The following is a 24,571-nucleotide window of genomic DNA, read 5'->3' as shown; positions in this document are numbered from 1 at the left end:
ATCCTGCAAGAACACAGGCCAATCTAGGGAAACATTAAAAAGTCCATGGGCTAACCAGCTGTAACACATAAGTTAGCCACATGCACGTCAACAAAGCTAGAACTGAGGAACATGGTCATTAACAAGGACAGAGCTTGGATCATTCTGCTCTGTATGTGCGGGCTCGGCTCACTTCTGCTAGGGGGGAAATCTTCCTTATGTCTCAGCTTGCCAGGGGTTATGTACTCTGGAATTCCTGGACTACTAGGAATCCACAGAAAACCAAGTCTGATGTTCTACCCTGCACGGGTATATGGTGCTCTCACACACTAGCATACCTTTCCAGACAAGAAAACACAAATAGAGTCCCTTCAAAATGTACAAAAAAACCTCCCAAACACTCATCAGATACCAAACCCCAGACTCACACTGCATGGGCTTTCCAGATTTTCTTTTTGTTCCTGGAATAGTCCTGCCATCCAAATCAACACAAAAGCAATCTGGTCCATGACACTGGACTGGTAGAAAATCTCCTTCCTCAGTACAAGTGGGAATAAATGGATCAGACCCTGCTGGCTGGCTTTGCTTCAAGCTTTGCAGATGACTTCTTTGCTTCTCACATGTAGTGGCACACCTTGGACGTTTGCCTTGAACTCTTGAGCCTGGGACCTCCTTTCCTTGCGAGTCCACACACCAGCACTCAGCTGCATAGCACTGGATTTCCTCATATCTCCCTTCCTTGGTGCATGTTGGAACAAACAAATTGCTGGGCTCCTCAGTACAGTCTTTGGACCTCAAAACTATTTTCACAACTTCCCCTAAATCTTCAGAGATGTCGTCTGGGACAGAAACAACATGTTGTAAAAAGGTAAAAAACTCTGGAAGTTCTAGCACGGAAGAAAGAAATTTAATTGCATTCTGATTATCTTGCAAAGTAATGGTGCGGGCAAAAGTGTCCACAAGAGGTTTACTCGCAATGAAGCTCTCCTCTGATGTTTCCAGTGAAGTCTCCTTTGCTAATTTTTCAAAGCTCTCTCCACTATCCATTCCTCCTTGCCGGGAAAACTGGCCAATGTTGAATTTCCCTCTAGTGCCGAGAACTCCTGTAAAATTAAACTGGATCAGGTTCTTCAAGAATTTTCCTCCAAAGAGATTTTCTTGGAAGCGCTTGGGATTGGAGGTGAACTGAAGAGCAACTCGAGCCAACTCCCTGGATGGAAACATGCCTCTGACAGCTTCACTGAGGACTGATTCAAGCTCAAGCAGCTGATTGAGACCTGGACTTTCTGTAACAGGAGACAGCAATCCAGAATCCACAAACAACTCTTTGAAGGAAGGAGGGCAAGACTTCGAGAATATGCCTATTTCCTCTGCCTTCATTTCTTGGGTGTTGAATAAACTATGCTGGCTAAAGTGTCCAACAGGTCCATAAAAAAGCTTGGAGAGAGCCTGCCGTCTCTCCGAGATGCATGTTTGTTCTTCACCTAGACAAAGGAAAACAAGGAGATAGACATTTTAGAAACCCAGAAACCTGCTGCATCACTGTTGCCTTTCATGGCACCTTGACCCAGGTTCTCCGATCAGGTCTTACCTTTACCTTTCATCCTTTGCCTTTGACCCTGGCTCATGCTCTTGCTTTTTCGTTTTGCTCTCTCACATATTTGGTTATCTTGGCTGCCCTCCCTCATGTGTGGGCCTTGTCCTTTACTGCTAGTAAGATCTATCTATTCCTTCCTAGGATTCCAGCAGGCCACCCCCTCATTCTAATCTCTCATCTTGATGCCCCTCTTGCTCGTCATCCTCTCACTTATGTTTCTGTTCCTGGGGTTGAACTCCTGGTACGTCTGTACAGGCTCTGACGTGAGCCCAGGAGAGCAGTCAGGAGATAACCGTGTCGAACTCCCTCCCAGCCTGCTCATGCCTGAGCCCACACATCAGGCAGAACTGATGTCAAACATGGAGAGCTGGGGGCACATGTTTAGGGCCAAGTACCTGAGCTATTTACTTGGCCTAATTTTCAGGCTCCATCATTCCCAGAGGAGGCCAGGCTTACTCTCAGGGGTGCTCCGGGCCTCACTCCAAAGGCCAAACAGACATAACCTCATTTTGCTATAATTAGCGAATAATTGCACTTCCAGAGCTAGCCCACTCCATATTTTCAGTTGTGCTTTTGGTTGACATCTCTTTGAGAGACTCGTGTTTCCCTATGAGAACCAAACAGGCCATCACTAACTTCACATCCTCCTAAGTGTCAACACACAAAAGAACGTGTCAAGACCTCTGCTATGCCATAGCTGGGAGTGCCTGCATGCAGAAGGACTTGCCCACTCATTCCTTGCTCTTCCTGCTCCATATACAGAGACAAGGCAGAGCAGGCATCTGAGAGTGGCCCCGAATGTGCACCAATACACCTGCTCAAGCCAGAGACCATAGGAACCTCTCATGGTTCACACACTCAGTGCTGCTTGGACGCAGCTCCACTGTCTCTATTTCAGGAGCTGACATGCACCAAGCCAGACAGGAGGGTGGTTGCACTTCATGGTACAGCAGCAATACAGACCCTCCCCACACAAACAGCAGCATCAATCGAGCGTCACGTTTCTTTAATGCTGTTTTCCTTCCCACCGAACCAAATTACCCAAGTGTGAATAGAAGAGGCAGACAAAGCCCCCTTCTGATAGAAGAGAGTCAATTTAAAACAAAATAAAGTGGGGCTATCACATCACATGTAGCTGCCTGGGCACAGACTATCTAAGAATAATACGTCCTTGTGAAAATTCCTTTTCAGCGGTTAGACTGCAAAGCTGCCAAAATAGCCTCCCGGCTTAGATTTCCTGAGTCTGCCAATAAAAGCTGCATGGCCTAATTGCAAGCAGCCTCAAGTTAAGTCACAGAAATGATCAGAAGCAGTCAGCAGAGTACGCTCAGCGAAAACAACGAGCCCTGACATATGGAGAGGCCTCTCCGAGGTTCCCTTGCAATATCCTTGCTGATCAGCCTGGAGGGCACACTACCATTTTCATTTTACAGTAAGCCTGTCGTGGCCTAAAGCATTTAGTGACTGCTTCATGAGCGACACCCAGAATAGATCATTTCTTTGCCTACATAGCATACCTATGGTCTGAGAGACACAAAAATTAACTTCCCCAAAGGCTACCTGTCTTAAGCCGCCGCACCCCTCCCCTCCCGCATAAAATTCAGGCATTTATCCTTACTTTGACTGGTTTTAAACAAATCTTCTCCACCCCCACTTGACCCGTTAGCACCTTCTGCTGTCATCTTTTATTCCAGTCTCTCACTTGATGCTTTTTTTGGAATGAAATCTCCCTCTTTTCACAACATAGACATCCACCCACCTTTTCTTCATTTGCTTTTATCGGATTTGACAAACTGCACAGCCAAACACCACAGGGACAAAGACGAGGAACAACTTGACCAGACAGCTAGACAGACACCACAGAAGCAATGCAACACCACACCAGAAGCTTCACTATATAGGAGGGTCAAACCACATAGAATTATGCTGATGACACTGTGCATCACAAGCACTGGGATTTGAAGTGCACTTTATTAAATATTTGGTTCAAAATGACAGTGATTTTCTGGCTTTCATGGTCACAGAGATAAGCTTGAAAACGTGGAACCTGAAAGGTATGTCTGCGCCATTTTTCCAGCATATCTCTGAGTATGATCTAACTACCCGTTCCTGCTCACCAAATCTAGATTTGTAGCAGTGAAGCTACTTTGAGGATGTGTATGAGTGGGAACTGGTGCTTGGGGATGTTCCTGCTAGGTTATGCTGGGATATGTTGTACATACATTAAAGACCTTGAAAATCAGGAGAGAAACTAAAAAGAACCTAACATCCATTCTTACTTTCTTTCTTTTATACATTCAGAAAGAAAGAATGGATGTATAAAAGAAAGTCAGGCAGAAGGGCAGGGCAGAGTTTGTATTACAGATGACAGAAATCTGCAGCATGACCATGAGGTTTTATCCCAACATCTATATGAAACTTCCAGAACTGAGAAATAGGAGCATGTGCACGAGCATGTGCACATACAGGAGAAAGAGAGAGAAAAAATCTGTATTTTACATGAGATGAAGCATTGGTTTGTTAGTCTGATAACTACAATACCTACCACAAACTGGAAGCTGCCCTTGCCTTCTTGTTCCCTGAAACTCCTGCCCCTTGCTGCCCACACACCAGCACTGCCCATCCTGCTGGCACTGCAGTGGGTTATAGTCTCCATGATCGTCACAAGACGGCCTGTACGTGTGCCCAAAGCGAACAGCTGTCGACCTCTCAACCTCACATTTAGAGGGGCCTACAAGAGAAATGCTGTGTGTTAAGGAGGAGCAGCATGAGATGCTAAAGAAAATCTCTCTTTTATTGAGCCTGAAAAAACCTTTGATTGTTTTTCCACAAAGATCCCAAAATCCCAGCCTGAGGGCCCTATTTTTGTTCTTATTCTTTTGGTTAGAATTCATTCTTGAAAGAAAACACCAATAACAAACGCTGTGACACTTGACAGTCATTGCCATACCACTGCAGACAAAGTAATTGCTCATTCGATATTCTACATTACAGGGCTGCAACGGGGTTGGGCTTTTAAAGTTAATTTAACGGTAATGAATTAATCCATTAAGTTCACCAGCTTGCTCGTGGTTCTTGTTTGAGGTGGAATTCTCCGCCTGCCATTTGTAACTCGCCCGCCTAGTACACATAGTTGTGCCTCCTGCTGCTGGCCGTTAGAGCGGGAGGGGCAATCCAAGTCCCTGCTTTGCTCTCCACTGACAACTTAAATGGGTTGTTAAGATGCAAACAGGGTTTACTTCATAGCACTGCACGTGGGAGAGGGGGAAATGCCTTCCTGACCCCCAAAAATAGATTAAACACCAGAAACATGGCAAGCTGTTGCATTCCCATTCAGCACCTGAGCTCAAAAAATAGCAGCTCACAGGGGCATAGTTAAAAGGGGGACAGGGGGGCAATTGACTGGACACCACTTGTTCAGGGCAGCGAAGCATTGATCCCTAAGCCATGCTCCATGACCCTTGGGCATCCTCCTACTGCCACTCTGCCCAGAGAGCACACCCCACCATGGCAGGGTCCCCCTCCCTACTCCCCACAGGGCGTGCTCCCCCTCTGGCAAGGCATAGTCTCCCAACAACCAGGCTCCACAACACCCTCTTACCCCTGCAAAAGAGGCCACCTAAGGATTTTGCCCCACCCAGCAGCCCATCTACACTGCTGGTAGCTCATACTGGCATTCCCAGAGCTGCTCAGTTCAGGACCAGTTTGCCTGCCACCCTGGCAGCCGTCACTCTTGAGTTCCCATATTTCTCCACAACTCCCAGAGCTCCAGTTTGGTGCTACTTACAGCGAAACCTGCCCGAGGCAGCCAGCTGCACCCCTAGAAACCTCCTCTGAAGAATCCGATACATGCTGGTCTCAGCGAAGGTGCGGGCAGGCTCCAGTGCAGAGAAAATTGTGTCATAAACTTCTTCAAGCAACAGTTCCAATCCTGGGAGAGAAGAGAGCCTTTTAGCCCAGGGTTCCCCTTCTAAAATGAGAGATTTCACCTCCTATTCATGCCCCTCTGAAAAAGGTGCTGCAGATAGATGCCAGAAACACATGCACTCCTGCACTGATCAAGAAACAGGGATTTATGCAGTACAGCTACTCCTCGCTTAACATCACAGTTACGTTCTTGAAAAACATGACTTTAAGCAAAATGATGTTAAGTGAATCTGATTACATCACAGTAGTTACCTACTAGCAGGCAGTGGCCAAACAACATTATAATCAAAAATTGCGCGACTTTATAAAAGAGTATGTTCTCTAATAGACCAGTGATGTAACAACGAAACAACATTAACCGGGATGATGTTAAGTAAGAAATACTGTATGCACCACAAGGCAATTCCCTGTGCCACAGGCTGGGTTGGGCTGGTTTTCAGTAGCCTATCTACCAAGTACAGGTTTCTCTCGCCTACCACAGTTTTGCCAACCACAGGTTTGAATGTCCATGCTTAATATTCTATGTACCATTTTAGCTACCGTGAGTAACCATGGTTTTCCATGGCCGTGCATCAGCCCACCACCTGCCTTTTTTCCCCATAAGCCTTTTGTCTTGCCAACCACGGTTTTGCCAACCACAGGAACTTTCAGGAACCTAACCCCAGTGGTTGGTGGGGGAAACCTCTATTGAGAGCTGGTAGCTTCAACTTCAGGATCCAAGCTTCCCTTTAAAGCAGGGGTGCCAAACATATAGCCCCAGGCCAGATTCAGCTTGTGGAGCCATTCCATGTAGCTCACGGGGCTACCAGAAATTGCAAGTAGTTGTAAAATAGGGGCATGTCCTGCTGCAGAATTGCTGCTAATAGAAAACGCTATTGGTGGCAGAGGTGAGACGGGCAAAGGCTGGGCAGATGCATCCCCACCACTGTACTGGACCTGGCAGCTGCTGCTGGCCCTGTGAATCCAATCTGGAAGAAGCCCCTGCAGTTCAGATGCAGCCAAGGAGCCATGGTGAGTTCGATACCCCTGATCAAAGGAGAAGAATCTAGCTATTATGGATGTGGAGATGGGTAGCCAGAAATAAACAGAGACAGTGGTACCTGCTGGAGTCTGAAACCGAAACCACTTTTCTTATTCATCTCAATTGAGCGCTGAGAGTTTTCTGTTGAGCTTAAGATTCTTCCACTATCTCTTCCCCTCACTGCTTAAAACTCACTGGACTGCTCACTGAACAGCCAGGAGAGCGGTTTCTACCTAATCCCACACCCTGATCTTCCTGGAAGGTCCCCGATTGCAAAATGTGTCATGTACCATTCAATGGGAATGCACACCCTATGTTTTCTCATAGGCAAAGGCTATTCCCACTCTTACAGGGAAGGGTGTAGGTCACTCACCAGGTCTGTGGTGTTCCAAGGAGAGCGCTGATAACTATAACTAACCATGATGGTGACTCTCTCTTAATGACTGGCCAGTAGGGACCAAACAGTCAACTCAATCAAGAAAAGAGGCTCCCTGGGACTGTTACCATCAGGTAGTAACTGCATTCATTGCCAATGATTGGTGCTATTCCTAGGGGAGAAATGTGCCTTTCTGTGAAATAATTTAGCTAGTGATTTCCAACTCCAGCTGGTCCTGCCATGAAAATTAGCTGCATGGCCAGGTACTATGACATAGCAGCCTTGGCATTATATAGCTGTCTGCCCTCACTTACCAGTTTCTGCTAATTCCCTCCCTAGGCTGTCAGCACAGTAACAGTACCCAGAGACCTCTGGGAACATGCTTCTGAAGGAGCTGAATGTCTGGAATGCTTCTGGGAACCTAAAAGAAAAGGCAGATTGTTACAAAAGGGAGAGTTTGCAGAGATTGTTTGATGATGATAAAGAAATGTTGTTGCTCTTCCCAGGACTTCTACTGCAGGGTTCGTTGCACAGCCCAAAGTCCTTATGGGCCCGGTTATGTCGCAGCTAAATCCCAAGGAGATCCAAATGTCAGGGTTTCCTCTTATTACAGAAGCTCTATGCTGTGAAACTGTGTCCTTCAATCAGGATACATCCAAAATTGTCACATTCATTATATGCACCCAAACCTTCCCTTTATACAGCCTTTTTGACAACAAAGCAGCAGCACTAAGAACCGAGAAGCCCTCTCCTGAAGAACAGACGTCAAAACACTTAAATAAGGAAAAGGCAAAGGTGTCACATCTCAACAGATTTCAGTTCACTGTAACCACTTAATATACAATGAAGATGAGGGCGGACAGGATGTTGCTAGCTAACTTTCAATCATATCCTCATCTTCGAAAGATTGTCAAAGATTGTAAAATACGCGTTGGTTTACTAATTTCAATTATACACATCCATTCATTTGCTGTTTTCCACAAATCCTCAGGAGATGGCAGAAAGCCTACATAAACAGGCTGCTTCCCTTTCTACCCCGCCCCAGCATATCTACTTTCTCCAGTGAATTAAGCAGGGAACAGCTGATAAAAACCTCACTAATCTGCTACATTGGGAGAACAAGGCTCCATGAATTAAAGGGAGAGTTTATGTTTTAAAGAATATTACAAATGATAACTCTTTTTTGTGGAGATCAAAGGGTCTTTTGATGCTTTAAAAATATTCTAATAGTGATGATAACCAGATCCTAGTGAAGGAGAGACTTAAATAGGAAATTTAACTTGGACAGAGTTGGGAGAAAAAATGTATATGATAAATGTGACCTTAACTGATGGATGACCTAAAGCACCTTCAATCAGAAAGAAGATAAATTTTCAAGGTCCAGACAAGGTCTTCATGGCAAATGAAAGAATTGCACCAAGTTCCCTTGCAAAAAGATTAGCATTAAATAGGATACGTATGATCCAGGCACACACCTTCCAGCTACATGCAGTTTCATAGTCACATAGTGAAATTCAGTAAAGGGGTATGCAATGCATTGCATCAGAAGCTAAAAGGGCCAGCCTTCCTTTAGACAGGCTTATTAGACAGGCTTTTAATAAAGATGGATTATTTTAAAACCTGAAATGTTGTATTGCAGGACAGATACCACAGTGACAGGTGCAATGGGAGGAAGGAAGGGAGGGAGATTAATTTAGGCCAGATCCTGGGATGCTGGAGAGGGGTTAAATAATTTTAAGTTCTCCTTTCTACTCTCCGTAGGCCCCTGGAGCTAGACAGAGCTAGCGCTTCATGCCAGGTGACAGCAGTCTTAGGGCTATTCTAATTCATGCTGGCCTACAACCTTCTCAACAAACTGAAAAGGCAGCCAAGGATCAGGCTGACATAGTCCTGCTCCTAGCATGTAAAGTGGTGGAAGGTTCCCTCTTTTACCACTGGATGGAACTTAGATTTGGGAGCAAGCCTTCCTGGATCACCTCTGGACACCGTTTCTGTTGGTGGGCAAGCCCTACCCCAAGAGAGTCCATCCCACTGATAATAATAATTGCATGATAACGGTGACCACTTGTCATGCTCCAGGGCACAAATGGATTATTGATGGGATAAGGAAGGAATTTGTTTATAGATTATTACATTTTTTAAGGCCAGAAGAGTTCATTGTGATCATGTGGTTTGACCTACTGCAAAATAAATTCTTCCCCTTGTCCTCCCCATACAGTGTGGCATAACAGACTGTACATTTTGGGAGCTTTCAGCTTCCTGTGACCGAAAGGTAAGTCAGCACAGCTGATAAACAAAAAGTGTAACCTTGTATGGAACATTTTTTTTTACATATGAGATTAGTGCAACTCTATCCACTGGAAGACTCAGCCTCTTAGACTGCAACCATCTCCAGGGCATCTGAACATGTAGATCTTTGAAACAGGATGCTGTGTAAATGATTTCTGTAGTTCACCTTGTTCAGGATTCAACTTTCTAAAATATAGTTACCAAATTGCATTGCATTGGATGTGTGGCTAGACATGCAGTCATACTTCGGGGTTGGTTATTCTTGTCCTGAGCTGACGGTATGGTTAAATAAGATGCCAAAGGTATAAATTAAGCCCCCACAAACATGTGGATAAGATTTCACATGCCTGGTTTTGAAAATCCACTTCTTTTTTGGTTCTATTTTTCTTAACCATTGTTCCAGCAACAAGTAATAGCAAACATGCTGGACTTTAATTCTCAAAGCCTGTCACAAAAGTGGCTACAGCATTTGTGACTCTACTTGAGGGGGTCAGAACCATGACTTTAAACACATTTCTCTGATAAGTGTTTTGAAATAAGCAGACGTGTATAGAAATTGAGAAAAGAAAAAAGATAAATAATATGGATTTGTAGGCATCATCCCTGAGAGTGGGGCTCTGAACTTCACTTGCAACAAAGATAACAGTTTTTGATTTTTAAGATTGGTTTTAAAAAAGGCCTTTCCTACCTTCAAACAACGCAATGCAAATCATAACTACTCCTACACAGTGCCAACTAGCAAGCTACAGAAAAGCAACTGAATTGTGCTCCATAGATCAACAACAGAATATTACAGAGGGGAAAGTCCTAAAAAGAGCTATAACAATTAACCTCAGCTGAGAATCTTTATTGTGGAAAATGAACTGCACAAATCAACAGAAAGAAAATAGGTTGATTTTTCAGATCTCACGCTCTCTTACTAGTCTGCCTGAGGCTTCGATGCTACTGCTTGTCACTGTCACAGCTGAATACCTTCCACACAAGATGAACAGCAATAACAAAATCCCTAAAAGGGCCTCACGGAGTCTCAAGCCCTCTCTTTTCAGTGCAAAAATGCAGCTTGGGGATATGGTTCGTAAGGGGGGCGGTTAGATGAGATTTACTTTTCTTGAAATGCTGATTCATTCATTTCAAGATAATTTGGTGGGGAAGGATCTTGGGGGCGGTTTTAGAAGGAAATGCCTGTCCACATTGTGCATTCCTCCTAACGGGCAAAAGAAATGAGTGTCAGATATCGTCACTGGGGCACTAGGCCAAGACTCAGGAGGCCTGGGTTCAAATCCCTGATAACACCCTCGGGGCTGGGAGTGTCGCACAACATCTTTGGCTCAGCTTCCCATCTGCAAAACGATGGCTGCTGTGAGAGCACACACAAAAGGCTGACAGGCAGTCTGGAAATGGGGTCAAATACTTAGCAACAGTTAGAAGCTGGCAGCAAAAAGCCACTTTCCTTTGGTTGATTAGGTGATTCAGAAGCTGCTACAACCCAACTCTGTGACCCTTTTCCCGGCAAAGGTCCCAAAGGGAACAGCCAACTATCATGTTAAAGCATAGATTTGGCCCTGTTAGAAGGTCAGCACCCACCAGAGAAATTGCCAAATTATTCTGCGCTTGCCAAAATAACCTACAACTCATTTGCCCTGGACACCTGGCCTGCCATGCAACACTTCAAGCAAAAGTGAAAGGACAAAACTTGAAATAGTCAGATTCACATTTAAATGAGGATCTCTTCACCGCAGCCGGGTTCAGGAGAAGGACGTCATTCCGTTTATTCTGCTGCCCTCTCGTGGAAAGAGACAGTGGTGAAGACAGGACCAGTGAAGTATACTGGAAGGCAATTCTAGTTTGCTTTCAACTAGAATAAGGCAAAGTTGGGACAAGTTAAACTTGGACTCAACCTCAACAACATCTGCAGAAGGAAAGGGGCCCTGAATCTCTCGCCTTTTGCAAGCCCTCACATCTCCGTGCAAGCATTACTTCCTTCCCACTCCCAGCCCCACAAAGAGGTTGCAATTTCCTTGCCCCTTTGTGTGTTTTTCTGTAACGCATTGTTTTAAATGCTCCAGTAGCCTGATCCAACCATTAAAAAACCCATGCATTTCTGTACTATGCCTTTCCCCTGTATCTCTCTTGTTTAGCATCTTATCCCTTCAACCAACATTTCACTTTGGTACAAAAGTCTTCTGCTGTGCCATGTGGGACAGGCTCTTTGTTCATCCCCACCTCACCAACGCCCCCCTTGTTTCCAGATGCCAGCTGTATCTATCGTTCCAATTTTCTCGTTACCTCTTAATTTCTCTCCTCTCAGTGTTTTGCCCATTGTGTTCATAGGAAAGCAGGGTGGGAAGGGACTCCAGAGATCAACTAGTCCAGCCCCCTGCTCAGGGCAAGATCATCCCTGATTAACCATCCCAGCCAAGTGTCTGTCTAACCTGCTCTTGAACATTTCCAAAGAAGGCAATTCCACAATTTCTTTAAGTAGCCTGTTTTGATGCTTGATCACACTCATAGTTCCTCCCAATTTCCAGCCTAAATTTCCTCTGCTGTAGTTTGAAGCCATTGCTTCTAATCCTGTCCTCTACAGCCACAGAAAAAAGCCCATCTCCATCATCTTTATAATTGTCCTTCAGGTAATTAAAGACTTATTAAATGCCCTCTTAGTCTTCTCTTCTCCAGACTAAATAACCCTGGCTCTTTTAGCCTTTCAAGTCATGTTTCCCAGGCCTCTAATCATTTTTGTCAGTCTCTGCTAGACTCTTTTCAATCTGTTCACATATTTCTTGAAGTGTAAGGCCCAAACCTGGACACAGTACCCCAGGTGAGGTCTCACCACTGCCAGACAATGACAGAATCACTCCATTTCATTTGCAAGTGACACTCCTTGCTGTTTTTTTCCTTGCAACAAAATCATACTGTTGTCTCATATTTAGTTTATGGTCCACTGTAATCCCCAAGTCCCTCTCTGTAGGACTGTATTTGTGTATGCAATTATTCCAGTGCAAGAACAAGACTCTGCACTTGTCCTTCTTGAATTTCATTCTGGTTGATTCTGGATCATTTCTCCAGTTTATCAACATCATTCTGGATCCTGGCCCTCCCCTCAAGTGTGCCTGTGACTCCACCCAACTTGATGCCAGCTGCAAATATACTAGGTGTGCATTCAATCCCATCCTCTAAATCATAATAAAGATATTCATAGTTTCATAGTTGGTAGGGTCAGAAGGGAACCGAGCAGATCATCACATCCGACCCCCTGCCAGGGGCAGGAAAGAGTACTGGGGTCAAATGACCCCGGCTAGCCTCCTTCTGAAGACCCACAGGGTAGGAGCGAGCACCAGTGTCACATAGAGGGGGAGGATCACCTCCTTGGACCTGCTCGAGATGCATCTGTGGATGCATGAGAAGGTGCGGTTAGCCTTCCTGCATTCATCACCACAGTGCTGGCCCATGTTCATCATGGCATTAATGACGACTCCAAGATCCTTTTCTGCCTCTGCACTGACAAGAAGGGAGTTCCCCAACCCGTAGGTATGGTGCTGGTTCTTCCTCCCCAGGTGCAGCACCTTGCACTTGTCAGTGTTGAATCCCATCCTATTCTCATCTGCCCACCCCTGCAACCTGTCCAGATCCGATTGCAGCCTGTCCCTCACTTCTAGCGTGGCCACATCCCCCCACATCTTAGTGTCATCTGCGAATTTCAACAGGGTGCTTTTCACTCCCTCGTCCAAGTCGCTGATGAAGATGTTGAACAGTGCGGGCCTGAGGACCGAGCCCTGGGGGACCCCACTGCCCACATCCCTCCAGGTTGAAGATGACCCGTCCACCACCACTCTCTGGGTGCGGCCCTCCAGCCAGTTGGTGACGTATTTGACTGTGTGGGTGTCGACACCACGGTCTCCCAGTTTCTTAATGAGAACAGGGTGAGAGACAGTGTCAAAGTCTTCCTGGATTTTCGGAAGGAATATATCCACCGTGACTCCTGCATCCAAGGATTTTGTGACCTGGTCGTAGAAGGCCACCAGGTTGGTCTGACAGAATCTGCCTCTAATGAACCCATGTTGGTTGCCCCTAAGTATACACCCTTGCTTTCCCCTCGCAGATGTGTACCCGGATACTTTTCTCAAAGAGCTTCCCCAGGACTGAGGTAACACTAACAGCCTATAGTTTCCTGGGTCCTCCTTCCTCCCTTTTTTGAAAATGAGGACCACATTGGCCCTTTTCCAGTCCTCTGACACCTCGCCAGAGCACCACGAGTGCTTATAGAGCTGTGCCAGGGGTCCTGCAATAACCTCTGCTAATTCCCTTAGCACTCTGGGGTGGAGATCTCCAGTCCCTCCAGAAGTTCCCTGACTAGATCCTCACTGACCCTAGGCCTAGGTGCACCTCCCCTGGGACCATCAGGGATCCCGGGGGGGGGGATGACCTGGTCCCTGCTCAGAAAAATGGAGGCAAAGAAATTGTTGAATAAGTTAGCTTTGTTGTCTGGTGAGACCACCAGATTTCCAAGTGTGTCCTGCAGAGGCCCCACATTACCTGGTACCTTCTTTTTACCATGTGTATTTAAAAAAGGACTTGTTGTCCTTGATCCAGGTCGCTAATCCCAGTCCCATCTCTGCCTTGGCCTTCCTGACCGCCTCCCTGCATCCCCAAGCAAGGGAGGTATAGTCCACCCTGGTGATGGCCCCTCCCTGCCATTGGGTGTACGCCTCCTTCTTAGCTTTGAGATGTTCCTGGATGCTTTTGGTGAGCCATGGGGGCTTTTGTGCACTCTTGCTCCCTTTGATCCGTGTTGGGATTGCCACCCTTTGGGCTTGGACAGTCATCTCCTTTAGGAACGACCACTCTTCTTGAACACCCAACTCCCCTCCCCTTGGGGACCTCAGAGCCCCCCCAACTAGTCTCCTTAGCTCAATGAAATCCACCCTCCTGTAGTCCAGGGCTGCTGCCTTGCTGCAGGCCTTTGCCACCTTGCACCGGATGGTGAATCCCAATAGGCGATGGTCACTGTCGCCCAGGTGGTCGAACACCAGTGGCACCCTCACCAGGTCGTCACCTGTGGCCAGGACCAGATCTAACAAGGCATTTCCCCTGGCGGGACTGTGCACTTCCTGGGTTAGATGGAGATCCTGTAACTCAACTAGGAACCTATGTGAACGATCAGACCTGGCTGATTGCTCTTCCCAGCAAATGCCCGGATAGTTTAGGTCACCCATGATGACCACATCTTTTGACTTAACTGCCTCCACGAGCTGACTTGAGAATTCCCGGTCCAGCTCTTCTCCCTGGTTGGGTGGTCTGTAGTAGACCCCCACCGTTAAGTCCTTTCCCCCCCCGACCCCCTTGTATTCTGACCCAGAGCACTTCAGTCTCAATACCTGATCCAGGACAGATCCTTTGGGAACTCCACTCAATAGCTCTTTCCAACTAAACATTAAACCACTGATGACTACTTGTGAAGCATGATGATCCCACCAAATTTATTATTATTATTATTTAATTCTGGGTTATTTTACTCTGTTAAGCAGTGAAATTAAATCAAACACAAATCACACTGTCATAACCATGAATATGTAAATACACTCTGATTAGGTTGTCTAGGGCAAAGGACGCAAGGGCTAATTTAGAAACTAGCCTTTACTGTATGAACTCTGGTGGGTCTATTAGCCTTAAGGTAGTAGCTGACAACATAAAATTCTTTCCCTGGTCCACCCACCAGAAGGAAACAGGGCTGGAATAGGTTAAAATGGAATGGGCAAGGAGATAAAGGCTTGGAGACATCTGCAGAATTACTATGTAATTTCAGATTTACCTGTTATAACTGTGAACAAGATCGAAGACCATCATGTTGGTCATGTTGACAAATTTGCACTGAACAGGCAAAAATTCTCCATCTGCTGAACACTGTGGTGGACTCCTGTCCCCAACTCCATGCAGAATACGACGGTCTCGGATCTCACAGCTCCCTGGACCTGAAAACAAACACTTCGGTATTGTTGTGTGTTCACCTTCTGACCAGCACCTAGAGACCAGCCCCACAGCTTGGGGCTGAAGTTTCCAGCACTCAACATTTCTCCTCTCAGGATTTCCATTACCTTCATTCAGAACAGACCAAACCCACCCTTTGCTAAAAACTCCACTTACATTGGGTTGGCTTCCCTGTCTGCCTGGTGCCATAAATCTCCATCCCTTCTGAGTCCACACACCAGCATTGTCCCAGGCCCATGTCACACTGCACTGGAGCAAACTCCCCCGAATCCAAGCACTGTGGGATGTAGGAGGTGGTGCTGCTGTTGATGTAGTGACTTACCAAGACCTGCTGCTTTTGCAGCTGACAAAAGGATAAACCTACAATACCAAAGACACATTGTTAAAAGAAGGTGCTTGTGAGGTCCATAACCGCTTGTTTTTTCAAGAAGGCAGTTGACTTTTGTATGTACTGCACCAAACCAATGAACGGATTTGGTCAGTCAGCAGCTTTGCCAAGGATGGTGATGGGCTATTGAAAGGGAGCCTGGGATGAATTTTATACTAAATTCCCTCTCTCTCAGGGCCAGGAAGGGATATTCAAACCCGCTGATATTCCAAGGCAGATGCTCCCCCAGTATCACCTGAAATCAGGCAAAACCCGGTGGCATCAGATGAATTTTATTCTGCATTTTCAAGGCCAGATCATCTAGGGACAGTGACTGTTTCTGGCTCCAAAGAGCTTACAAAATGATGGTACAATCTTACACCAAGCCACAAGTCAGCCCCTTGATCACACTGGTGTAACTGGCACAAATAGGGGCTGCTCACATAAGTAAAGTTTGTGTGTACAGGTTCTAAGTCACTTGATTCAGAAATATGGATAAGTCACAAGAAGCCTGCCTTTCATTTCACTCATTTCAGTGGCAAAACTGTTTGATTTCATTGGTTGCTAGGCTGGGCCTCTCAATGGGTTTTCTAACCCTAGCCACAGTACTCACAGGATAAGGGAACTCCACTCTGTTTACTGCCTGGTACTTCAGCTCCCTTGTCATCTACACACCAGCAGGAAAGGTCATCCTTGCTGCATTGCACAGTCCTAAGGAAGCACACACACCACATGGTTTTTTATTAGCAACACAACTGTAAACCTGTATGAAAAACACATGTAAAAAGGGAGGTTTCACAGGGCAAAAACCTAATGCAAAGACTGCAGTAGCCTCAGAAAGAATAGTATTCTCAAAATGGTTTCTAGTCTATTCAAATCCACCAGATGGGAGATCTTCTGAATTCTAAAAAAAGACCCTCAAGTTTGTATTAAGTTCAGTGCTGGCTGGATCAGTGCCTACTACAGCAATCTCTTCTATACTCCACAATACATTCACATTAGACATGGGCACAAGCTTAAAGCACAAACCTGCACAGCCACAAGCTGTGGCAAGTCAAAATTCACTCTTTTAATAATGCATTCAGTTTTAATTGTAGGCTTTTCTAGAACACCCCTTCTCACAGTAGAGTGCGAGCCTCCAGATACATTAATGAGCAAACAAAATATTTAACACTAGTGAAATCAGTATTACTCTGGTGGAAAAAAAAAGTGCAAATGGAAGATACAAACACCTCAAACCAGGGTAACTTTGCCCAATCCAGTGTAAAATTGTCCCTGAAAGAAATCAGGGCTAAAATTTTACCAGTGTAAATTACACCGGTTTAGGTTTCGTCTGTCTGCATCCATCCTGGAGAGAAGCTTGCTGAAGACAAACAGGATATTTGCCTGCTTCCTCCACCACATCTGGGTAAGAGTATAGTAACAGCTCCCACATCTGAGTGAGAATATAGTAATCCTATGGAGCCCTTCCCCATTGTTTTGGGAACCCCTGGCCACATAGTTTGAATGAAATCTGGCACACTGTAGCCACAGAGCACTCCAAACAAGAAGGAATTAAAACTCATGTCACAAAGTCCGAGTCTGGAGCAGAGCTGGCTGGGTACCCCCTTCTCCACCTTGCCTCACCATTAGGACTAACTGTAATGCAGGACTGGGTCTCAGGATGGCTGAGGTATTACATTACCGGAACTGGCCATCTTCTGAGCACTGGGGAACATGATCTTCTCCTTCCAGAAAAGCCCTTTCCCTCCGAAGCTCACATGGACGTAGAGGCTGGGATTCGGCCTGGTACTCTGCGTGCAGCCAAGAGGAAAGGAGATTATTGCAGTTCCTCTGCTGGGCTGCGAACCTGCTCTCACCAAGCCAATGATCTACATGATGAAGCCCTAAGTACATAATTCTTCCTGCTCATATAATCCTCTGCTATTTCGAGTCTAGTTTTACAATAGGACTTCACCTTCTTTGGTGGGATTGTCCCTGGTCTTGTAGACCCCAGTATAAGAAAAATACATCATTCCAGAGCCAAAGGAATTAAAAGAAAAAAAAAAAATCACCAAATAGCATGGCGCTCTCAATAAAATCATGAGAGGTGACAACTAGATAATCAGTCTTTAATATCCTGTGTTTGATTCATCAGTTACCAGTTCACGTCTAAACAGAGCTTCCATCTTGGTAAAATTTAAACCTCTAGCTCAATATCATATCCACCTCAGAGAAACAACATCAAGGAACATTAATACTATTCCATAATATATATTTAAGTTCTTACTGAATCCAAGTCAATAATTATTATTTTCCCTGAGGTATTAAATCTATTATTTCATTCAATTATTATTTATTTATAACATTCCAATGGCTGGAAGTTGGAGTCCAACCAATGGACACTTATCCTGCTGTGATCCTTTGACCCTAGCTGACTTCTTCTCCCTGGGGCAGGGGGCTGGACTTGATGATCTTCTGAGGTCCCTTCCAGCCCTAACGTCTATGAAATCTATTAAATCAATCTGTATTAGAAATGCTGTCCATTTTTTAAATGGCAGGAATGATTAACCATTGGGAAAAAATACCAAGCTAAGTGACAGCTGTCCATCTTGAAGTCCCCAAAGGAACACTAGTCATCTTTCTGGAAGATACATGGTACTTCAGCTACATGCAAGTTTTGGGGCTCACAATAGGAAGAATTGGATGCAATTATATGACGTTGTTATGCAGGAGTTCAGACTAGATGATCTAATGGTTCTTAAAAATCTGTGAAAATAGCATTCTGACTCTAATTTGAATCAGGTCTGATGCTATCATTTTTTCACTATATATCCAGATTCTTTATTCAGTCACTTTGGTACCTAAGCGTCTTCTATTACTTGGATGATGACCCCCTTCCCTTGATTGCCGAGTGGTTGAGCTTGTTATCCATACGATCCCGAGGCTGCATATTACAGAATCTCATGCATGAATATCAGTCGTGCCCAAAACACACAATTTTAGTCATATTCATTTGCTGTTAGCTTGTCTCTCTCCAGGGCTGCTGTTCCTCCATGTTGTTCCAAATTGGTATCTTCTGGACTTAATCAAATAAATCTGTCACTAGCTATAAATATGATCAGATCATCTTCTTTTTATTTGTAATTATTAAAAAGTATTGGTGTGCACCTGTAGGAAACTCTAGCTCAGTGGTCTCCAAGGTTTTTAAGTAAGAGAGCACCTTTGGCATTTAAAAGCAACCCAAGATCTACTGTGCACTGCCACCCCCCAGCAGGTAAGTCTGTGGGAGGAAAGGGTGGGGGTAGAGATTGGGAGATTGAGGCAGAGAAAAAAATATTTGGGTGTGCACCTCCCCCAGCAGGTAAGTCCCACCCCTGCTCCTGCCTCTGCAGCACTGTCCCTCACCATGAGGGGCCTCGATCTAGCCCCTGCCCCTTCGTTCCCCCATGGACTGACCTGCTGGGTTGGGGCACGAGCATGCATGCACACGGGCACTCAGTCCCCAACCCCAGCCTTGGATCGACTTCAAGAGGCTCCAAAATCTACCGGTGGATTGAGATCCATTGGTTGGTGACCACTGCTTTAGTTGCTATTAACGTAAAGTAGCAAAGCTAAGAATCATTACAATCTGGCAGGAAATTCCACGAGCCGCAGCATCAGCTGAAGTCAGCATATCTTTGTAGAAATTCAACAGATGCTGGCATGGCCCAGCCAATAGGTCACTGAACTGGCTAGGACTCAGGAGATTGGGATTCTGGTCCCTCCCATCACTGCCCTGCACTGGGATTTTAAAAACAATCTCTTTAACCTCCTCCTTTACAAGTCAATGCATCTCATTTACCCACTCCTTGCCATACTGATTGTTCTCTGCTATGGGTAGGTACAGCACAATGGAATTCACTCAGAGCCTTCAAATACTACTAGAAAAAAAATAAATCATCCAAATCCAAACTCCAGGCCCACCTATACCCCAATTCTGCTGGCAAAACTTTGAGTGTGTCCACACCCCAACCTGTTGCTGACGCAGGAAGGCTTCTGACCCTGTCCAGCAGCCAGAAGGCAGCTCATGTGGCAAGTGTGGGGGTCCTTTCAGCAGGTACTTGGGTCTTGGTTCCAATCAGGAAGAGCACACACCAACTGCTGATGCTTCCTCAGCCTGATGGAGGGTATTTATACCCAAAAGCTTGCAAAGTATTTTTCCAACTATTTGAGTTGGTCTAAAAGATATCGGATTTACCCAAAGAACCTCATCTGCCTGGGTCTCAGAAAGCACTTTGGGCTGTGATAGAACAGCTACTGCAGTGCAGCCATAAGTAGCTGCCGACTGGACAGGGGCAGCTGCCATCTGCTACCAGAACGAAATAAGTACAGGGCAGCCTCAGATGCTCCGTTTGGCAATGCAGCAACCACTAGACTGACTAAAACAGGAGCACCTTGCTATATGGCATATAAGGACTAAGTCCTGTTTCATTGTGCAATTGCCAAAACAATGGGCACCTTATCTCCTTTGAGCCTCAAGGTAATGCCATAATGCACCTGCTAGGCAGTGAAGTATCATTGCAGAGGTCAGAGCAGTGTGGCGACAGGCTGATACAAATCAAAGGAAAGAATGGATAAACTTACCAAAAATATTGGCTGCTGCTATGCTGATTAAGCAGAGAAGGGGACTAAGAAGGACAGGGCCCATCTTGTGATGCAGGAGCTATAACCCCTGCCTTAGCTGAAGGGGTAAGACCCTGCACAGCTCTGGGCTAGCCTCCCCCAGCCTTTTATAGAGCCACTGTTTGGACATCTTCACTTATGAGCTGGTAGACTGCCCACTAAATTGGGTGGATGACGCATGCTCTGCTTCTAAGAAACCCATTTGCCTGGAACGGCCCTGGTGCATTTCGTCAGCAAGCTCCAAGTATTTCCCAGGAGGCAATAGGACATCCAGTCACCCGAAAGGAGAACAAACAGGTCAAGACTGCCAACCTGCAAAAGAGGAGGCTGGAGGGCTCAATTAAACCAACACACAAATGGACTAAATCCAAAATGTCATTGCACAGAGCTTACCAACTAAGTACTGTGAACACCCAAAGCAATTTATGAACTCAATAGGGCTGAGTGAATGGAGGGTGCTACACTTTCAAGTCCTAAAAGGTATGTACCTTGAGGAGTGAACACGCCCATGTCATTCACCTGAAGTGCTCACTTCTTGAGCTTTATTTAATCTAAAGCAAAATATACTCAAATACATATACAGGTAGATTTACAGATATATCTAAATATAGATATATCCAAATACCTCTCTAAATATAGAAAGATATATACTCAACACATAATCAGTGCTCCAAAGCAAAGAATAATGCTTTTTGTACCCTCTGAAAATTATCCGACTCCCTCACATTTCTCTGTGCCCACACAAAACAGCTTCAGGGTCGGTTTAGAACTGCATCAGTCATGGTGTTAAATGCATTTACTCAAGTAGAGCAGTCCGGAGGCAGAAGGTAAACCTCCTCTTGGTCTGGCTTGTCCACCTATATTGCGAGCTCTTCTGCATAGGAACCGACTCCTGTGTTGCGTCTATGCAGTGCCCAGTAAAACAAAACCCAGCAGGAAATTGTCTGAAGGACCTACGATACAAGTTAAATGAGAAACAAGATGCTTTTCCAATATCTGCCTTCTATTTCCACCACTTTTGATATGACCTTGAGAAAGACACGGCATTTCTGTGCACATCTAACAATCCTAACAGTGTATGGCACCTTTCAACACCCTTGAAAGGATCTCAAAGCACCCTGGCTGAGAATCTCTGATCTAGAGACTACATAAGTTGAGCAGTTGTTACTGGAGTGATAGGAAGAGGAACAAGATAGACACATTGATAAAATGATTTACGGAAGCCACAAAACCTTTGAGAATAAATAAATCTCAGTTTCTGTGCAGCCTCAAGCCTTGACTAGTTGGCCCTACACACACTTTGCTCACACTTTAACTTATACTTTATAGAAACACCTATTTGCAAAGTAGTGATGGGGTTTGCATGCAAAAATTCCTTCTCCCCCCTCCCCCCATGAAAACATGCCTGAAGTGTCTGACTATACACAGGTGACTTCCACTCAAATGTAGCTCAGATTTGGGCCAGTATGTGTCAAACAAAATGGAAGTCTACAGGGTGAACCAGGCAGAACTACCTGACTTCGTAACATAAAACATTGCCAAGCAATACCTACACAGTGGCCACTTTGTAAAGGTGTTGCTGCTTTCTAAATTCGTTAAATCAAAGATATTTATCATGGCGTGGAGAGCTTACATGTGTGCACAGGTGGTGGGGGACAGGATATTTTAATTAAAGCAGTGGTTCCTGGGTAGACACTCTAAAACACTGTGGTCACGTGTATTAAGCCCCCACATATTTAAAAATGGCTGTGGGATGGCATTTCAATTTTAAACCTCATTGGACAAGGTTTAGACAAAGTGCCCCGTGGCCATTTTAAAACATGCAGGGGCTTAATGCATGCAACACTGGCGATGCTGCAAGGGCCTAATTAAAACACGGAGCAAACTCAATTAATCAAATCTGGTCCGATGTGTTCTAATTAGAATGCCAACAAGCACGTGTGCAAGTCTTACAGAAAGGGAAGCTGAACCCTGTTATCTTACATGCAATGTAGATATTTAGATTCTGGATGAGATATTTGTCTGTTCTATTTCTCTCAGAACTTCCCCCCCCCACAGTTTTTTAATCGACGTTTTATTTTGAAAACGAATAACCCCAGCTAAATTGAAAAATCCTGCAATTAGAAAAATGCAACAGCAATGAAATAAAACAGCCTCACTAGAAAGTACTAATGTGTGTCATTTCATTACTTAGACGTTACACCAGGGGTGGGCACAACACAGCCTGCCAAGCCATTCTATCCAGCCTGTGGGGCCCCTGAAAAATTTAGAAAAGTAATATTTATCTGCCCCTGACCGCCTGTCATGTGGCCCTCGATGGCTTGCCAAAACTCAGTAAGGGGTCCTCCGCCCGAAATAATTGCCCGCCCCTGCATTACACCCTTTCCAGACTGCCTAGAAGTGGAGATGCAATGCTGAGAATTTGTTCGCTGTAATTTCGTGCTCATTCTAGTTTCCCATTGGGTGCACGGAGGCTTCAGTGCTGTGGATACAGAACGTCCATGTCAGTACTTAAGCCTACTACTTTGTAGAGCAATATGGAGAGTATTTTGGTCTGGTAGAATGGCTTTCATCTTGTGTATCCATTTGGAGACCATGTACAGTTTTCTAGGTTTCAACTGTAGGTATATTTTAGATATTGTAGAGGCCGATATAAAAACCTGTATTTTAATCCATGCCCACCACCAAACAGGCAAAGAAAAAAATAATCCACTGGATTGAGAGTGAGACTACAGCAACATGCTAATTAAGACAGTAAAAAAAAAAATGCAATTCCATACATGAAAAAAACCAAAACAGTGCAGCTACTTACACCGAGGTCTGAATTTGGCTGCGAATATATTTTACATCTGACAACTCTGGTTGAAAGGAGATATTAGAAAAAAGTTAAATAGGTTTTTTGCCAAGTGCTCTAACCTTGAGCGACAACTGTAAGGCAGGGGTTAGAGCTTGTGACCGCATCCTTGATATGGGATGCCCTGCCCTATCCTTCTTGCCTCTCCACTTCCACCCCAAACAGATCTCAAACTGCCTGACCTTATTCTTGCTGCAATATCTGGCCCCTCTACAGCTAAGGTAAGCATGAGCAGGGAGCACAGAAGGGAGGCCTACTGAAGGGGGTGCTATAAAGAGGAGAGATGGCTTGGTGCAGCTGCATGCCACCTAAAACCCCTGTACCAACAACTTTCAAGACTTTCTTGAGCCAGATCTAACCTCTTTGCAGACCAGATCTGGGCTGGGAGCTGTAGGTTGCTGACCCCTGCTGTAAGTATTCAGGCAGTCTCTTCAGCCTATCGCATATCCCATTGATCCTTTCTTCTAGCAATGTTTTGGTAACTTGTTGCATTCATTCCTGAATACAAATTTCAGATTTCCCCTTGCCCACATCCCAACACCATTTTTTCCCCCCTGGAGCAGAAGGAAAAGTAAAGGCATAGCTTGCTCCCTAGTGTGTAGGACTTCTTAGCCAAGTTCATTCCTACTGGTTTGTATGAACAAGGTTTGAAGCATCTTAAAACACTGAAATTCCAAGGTAGAAGAGCCACCATACACACTGCAGCCATGAGAAGCAGACAGAATATTGGCCAGAGGAGCTACATCTCATTTCACAGAGCTGCTATTAATGATGGGTTCAATTTAGGAATTCTGCATTATCTGGGGACAACTGTCATTCAACAAATCTCAAGAACCCCTAGTTACATTTGTCACGAGTTTCAAAATGGAGAATCTCACCAGTATTAACATTTAATATAATGCTTATTACTTCTCTGAAGAAAAGGATGAACAATTTCAGTGCTATCTTCCTACTACTAGGAAATTTAGCAGTGACATAGTTAATATTCACTACTCAGTACCTAGCAAATGTTATTTGGCCCTCCCTCTTCCTCTAACTGCTTACTTAGTCATTTCTTCACCTGTCGCATATCATCTATATCTTAGCTGATCTGTTATGTGAAGCAGGGACTGTCTTTGTACCATGTCCATTACAATGGGACTGGATCCGGGTCTTTAGGTACCACTGCAATACAGATAATGAACGATAGCAAATGTCAGTTATTGTGTAGCAACACTAAAAGGATAAGAAAAATCAATTGAAGGAGATATGTCCAAACAGAGCGAACATCATCTGTGCACAGCTTTTGAAAGACAAAACACCTCAACACGTTGGACAGCACAATTAAACATGTACATTAAAAAAATAATATCAATAATAGTTTAGCAGCAGAAAAATGTTCTAAGTACTATGCCTTAAAGTTGTATATGCTATCCTAGACAGTCATCAAAAATCCTAGACAAAAATCAGTCAACACACTATTTGTAATAAAATGATGGTTCTCAAAAAACACCTTGTTGAAACTTATAGTTTATCAAAAGGAAGCCCAGGCA

At 44.9% G+C, this 24,571-nt stretch overlaps 1 protein-coding gene across 1 annotated transcript in view; it reads right to left on the bottom strand.

The window, feature by feature from the left end:
• Positions 1-20,695, bottom strand: part of TG (thyroglobulin) — a 210,241-nt gene extending 189,546 nt beyond the window's left edge. The window contains exons 1-9 of the mRNA XM_019547510.1: positions 20,674-20,695; positions 17,226-17,334; positions 16,155-16,252; positions 15,331-15,534; positions 14,999-15,158; positions 7,215-7,321; positions 5,364-5,507; positions 4,122-4,307; positions 408-1,463 (exon numbers count right to left, since the gene is read on the bottom strand). Coding sequence (XP_019403055.1) covers positions 408-1,463; positions 4,122-4,307; positions 5,364-5,507; positions 7,215-7,321; positions 14,999-15,158; positions 15,331-15,534; positions 16,155-16,252; positions 17,226-17,334; positions 20,674-20,695 — 2,086 coding nt within the window. The remainder of the gene's footprint in view (positions 1-407; positions 1,464-4,121; positions 4,308-5,363; positions 5,508-7,214; positions 7,322-14,998; positions 15,159-15,330; positions 15,535-16,154; positions 16,253-17,225; positions 17,335-20,673) is intronic.
• Between the last annotated feature and the right edge of the window lie 3,876 nt (positions 20,696-24,571).

This window comes from Crocodylus porosus, unplaced genomic scaffold (genome assembly GCF_001723895.1).
Source record: "Crocodylus porosus isolate Cpor-Errol unplaced genomic scaffold, CroPor_comp1, whole genome shotgun sequence".
Lineage (NCBI taxonomy): Eukaryota > Metazoa > Chordata > Crocodylia > Crocodylidae > Crocodylus > Crocodylus porosus.
This window is presented reverse-complemented; position numbering and strand designations above follow the sequence as displayed.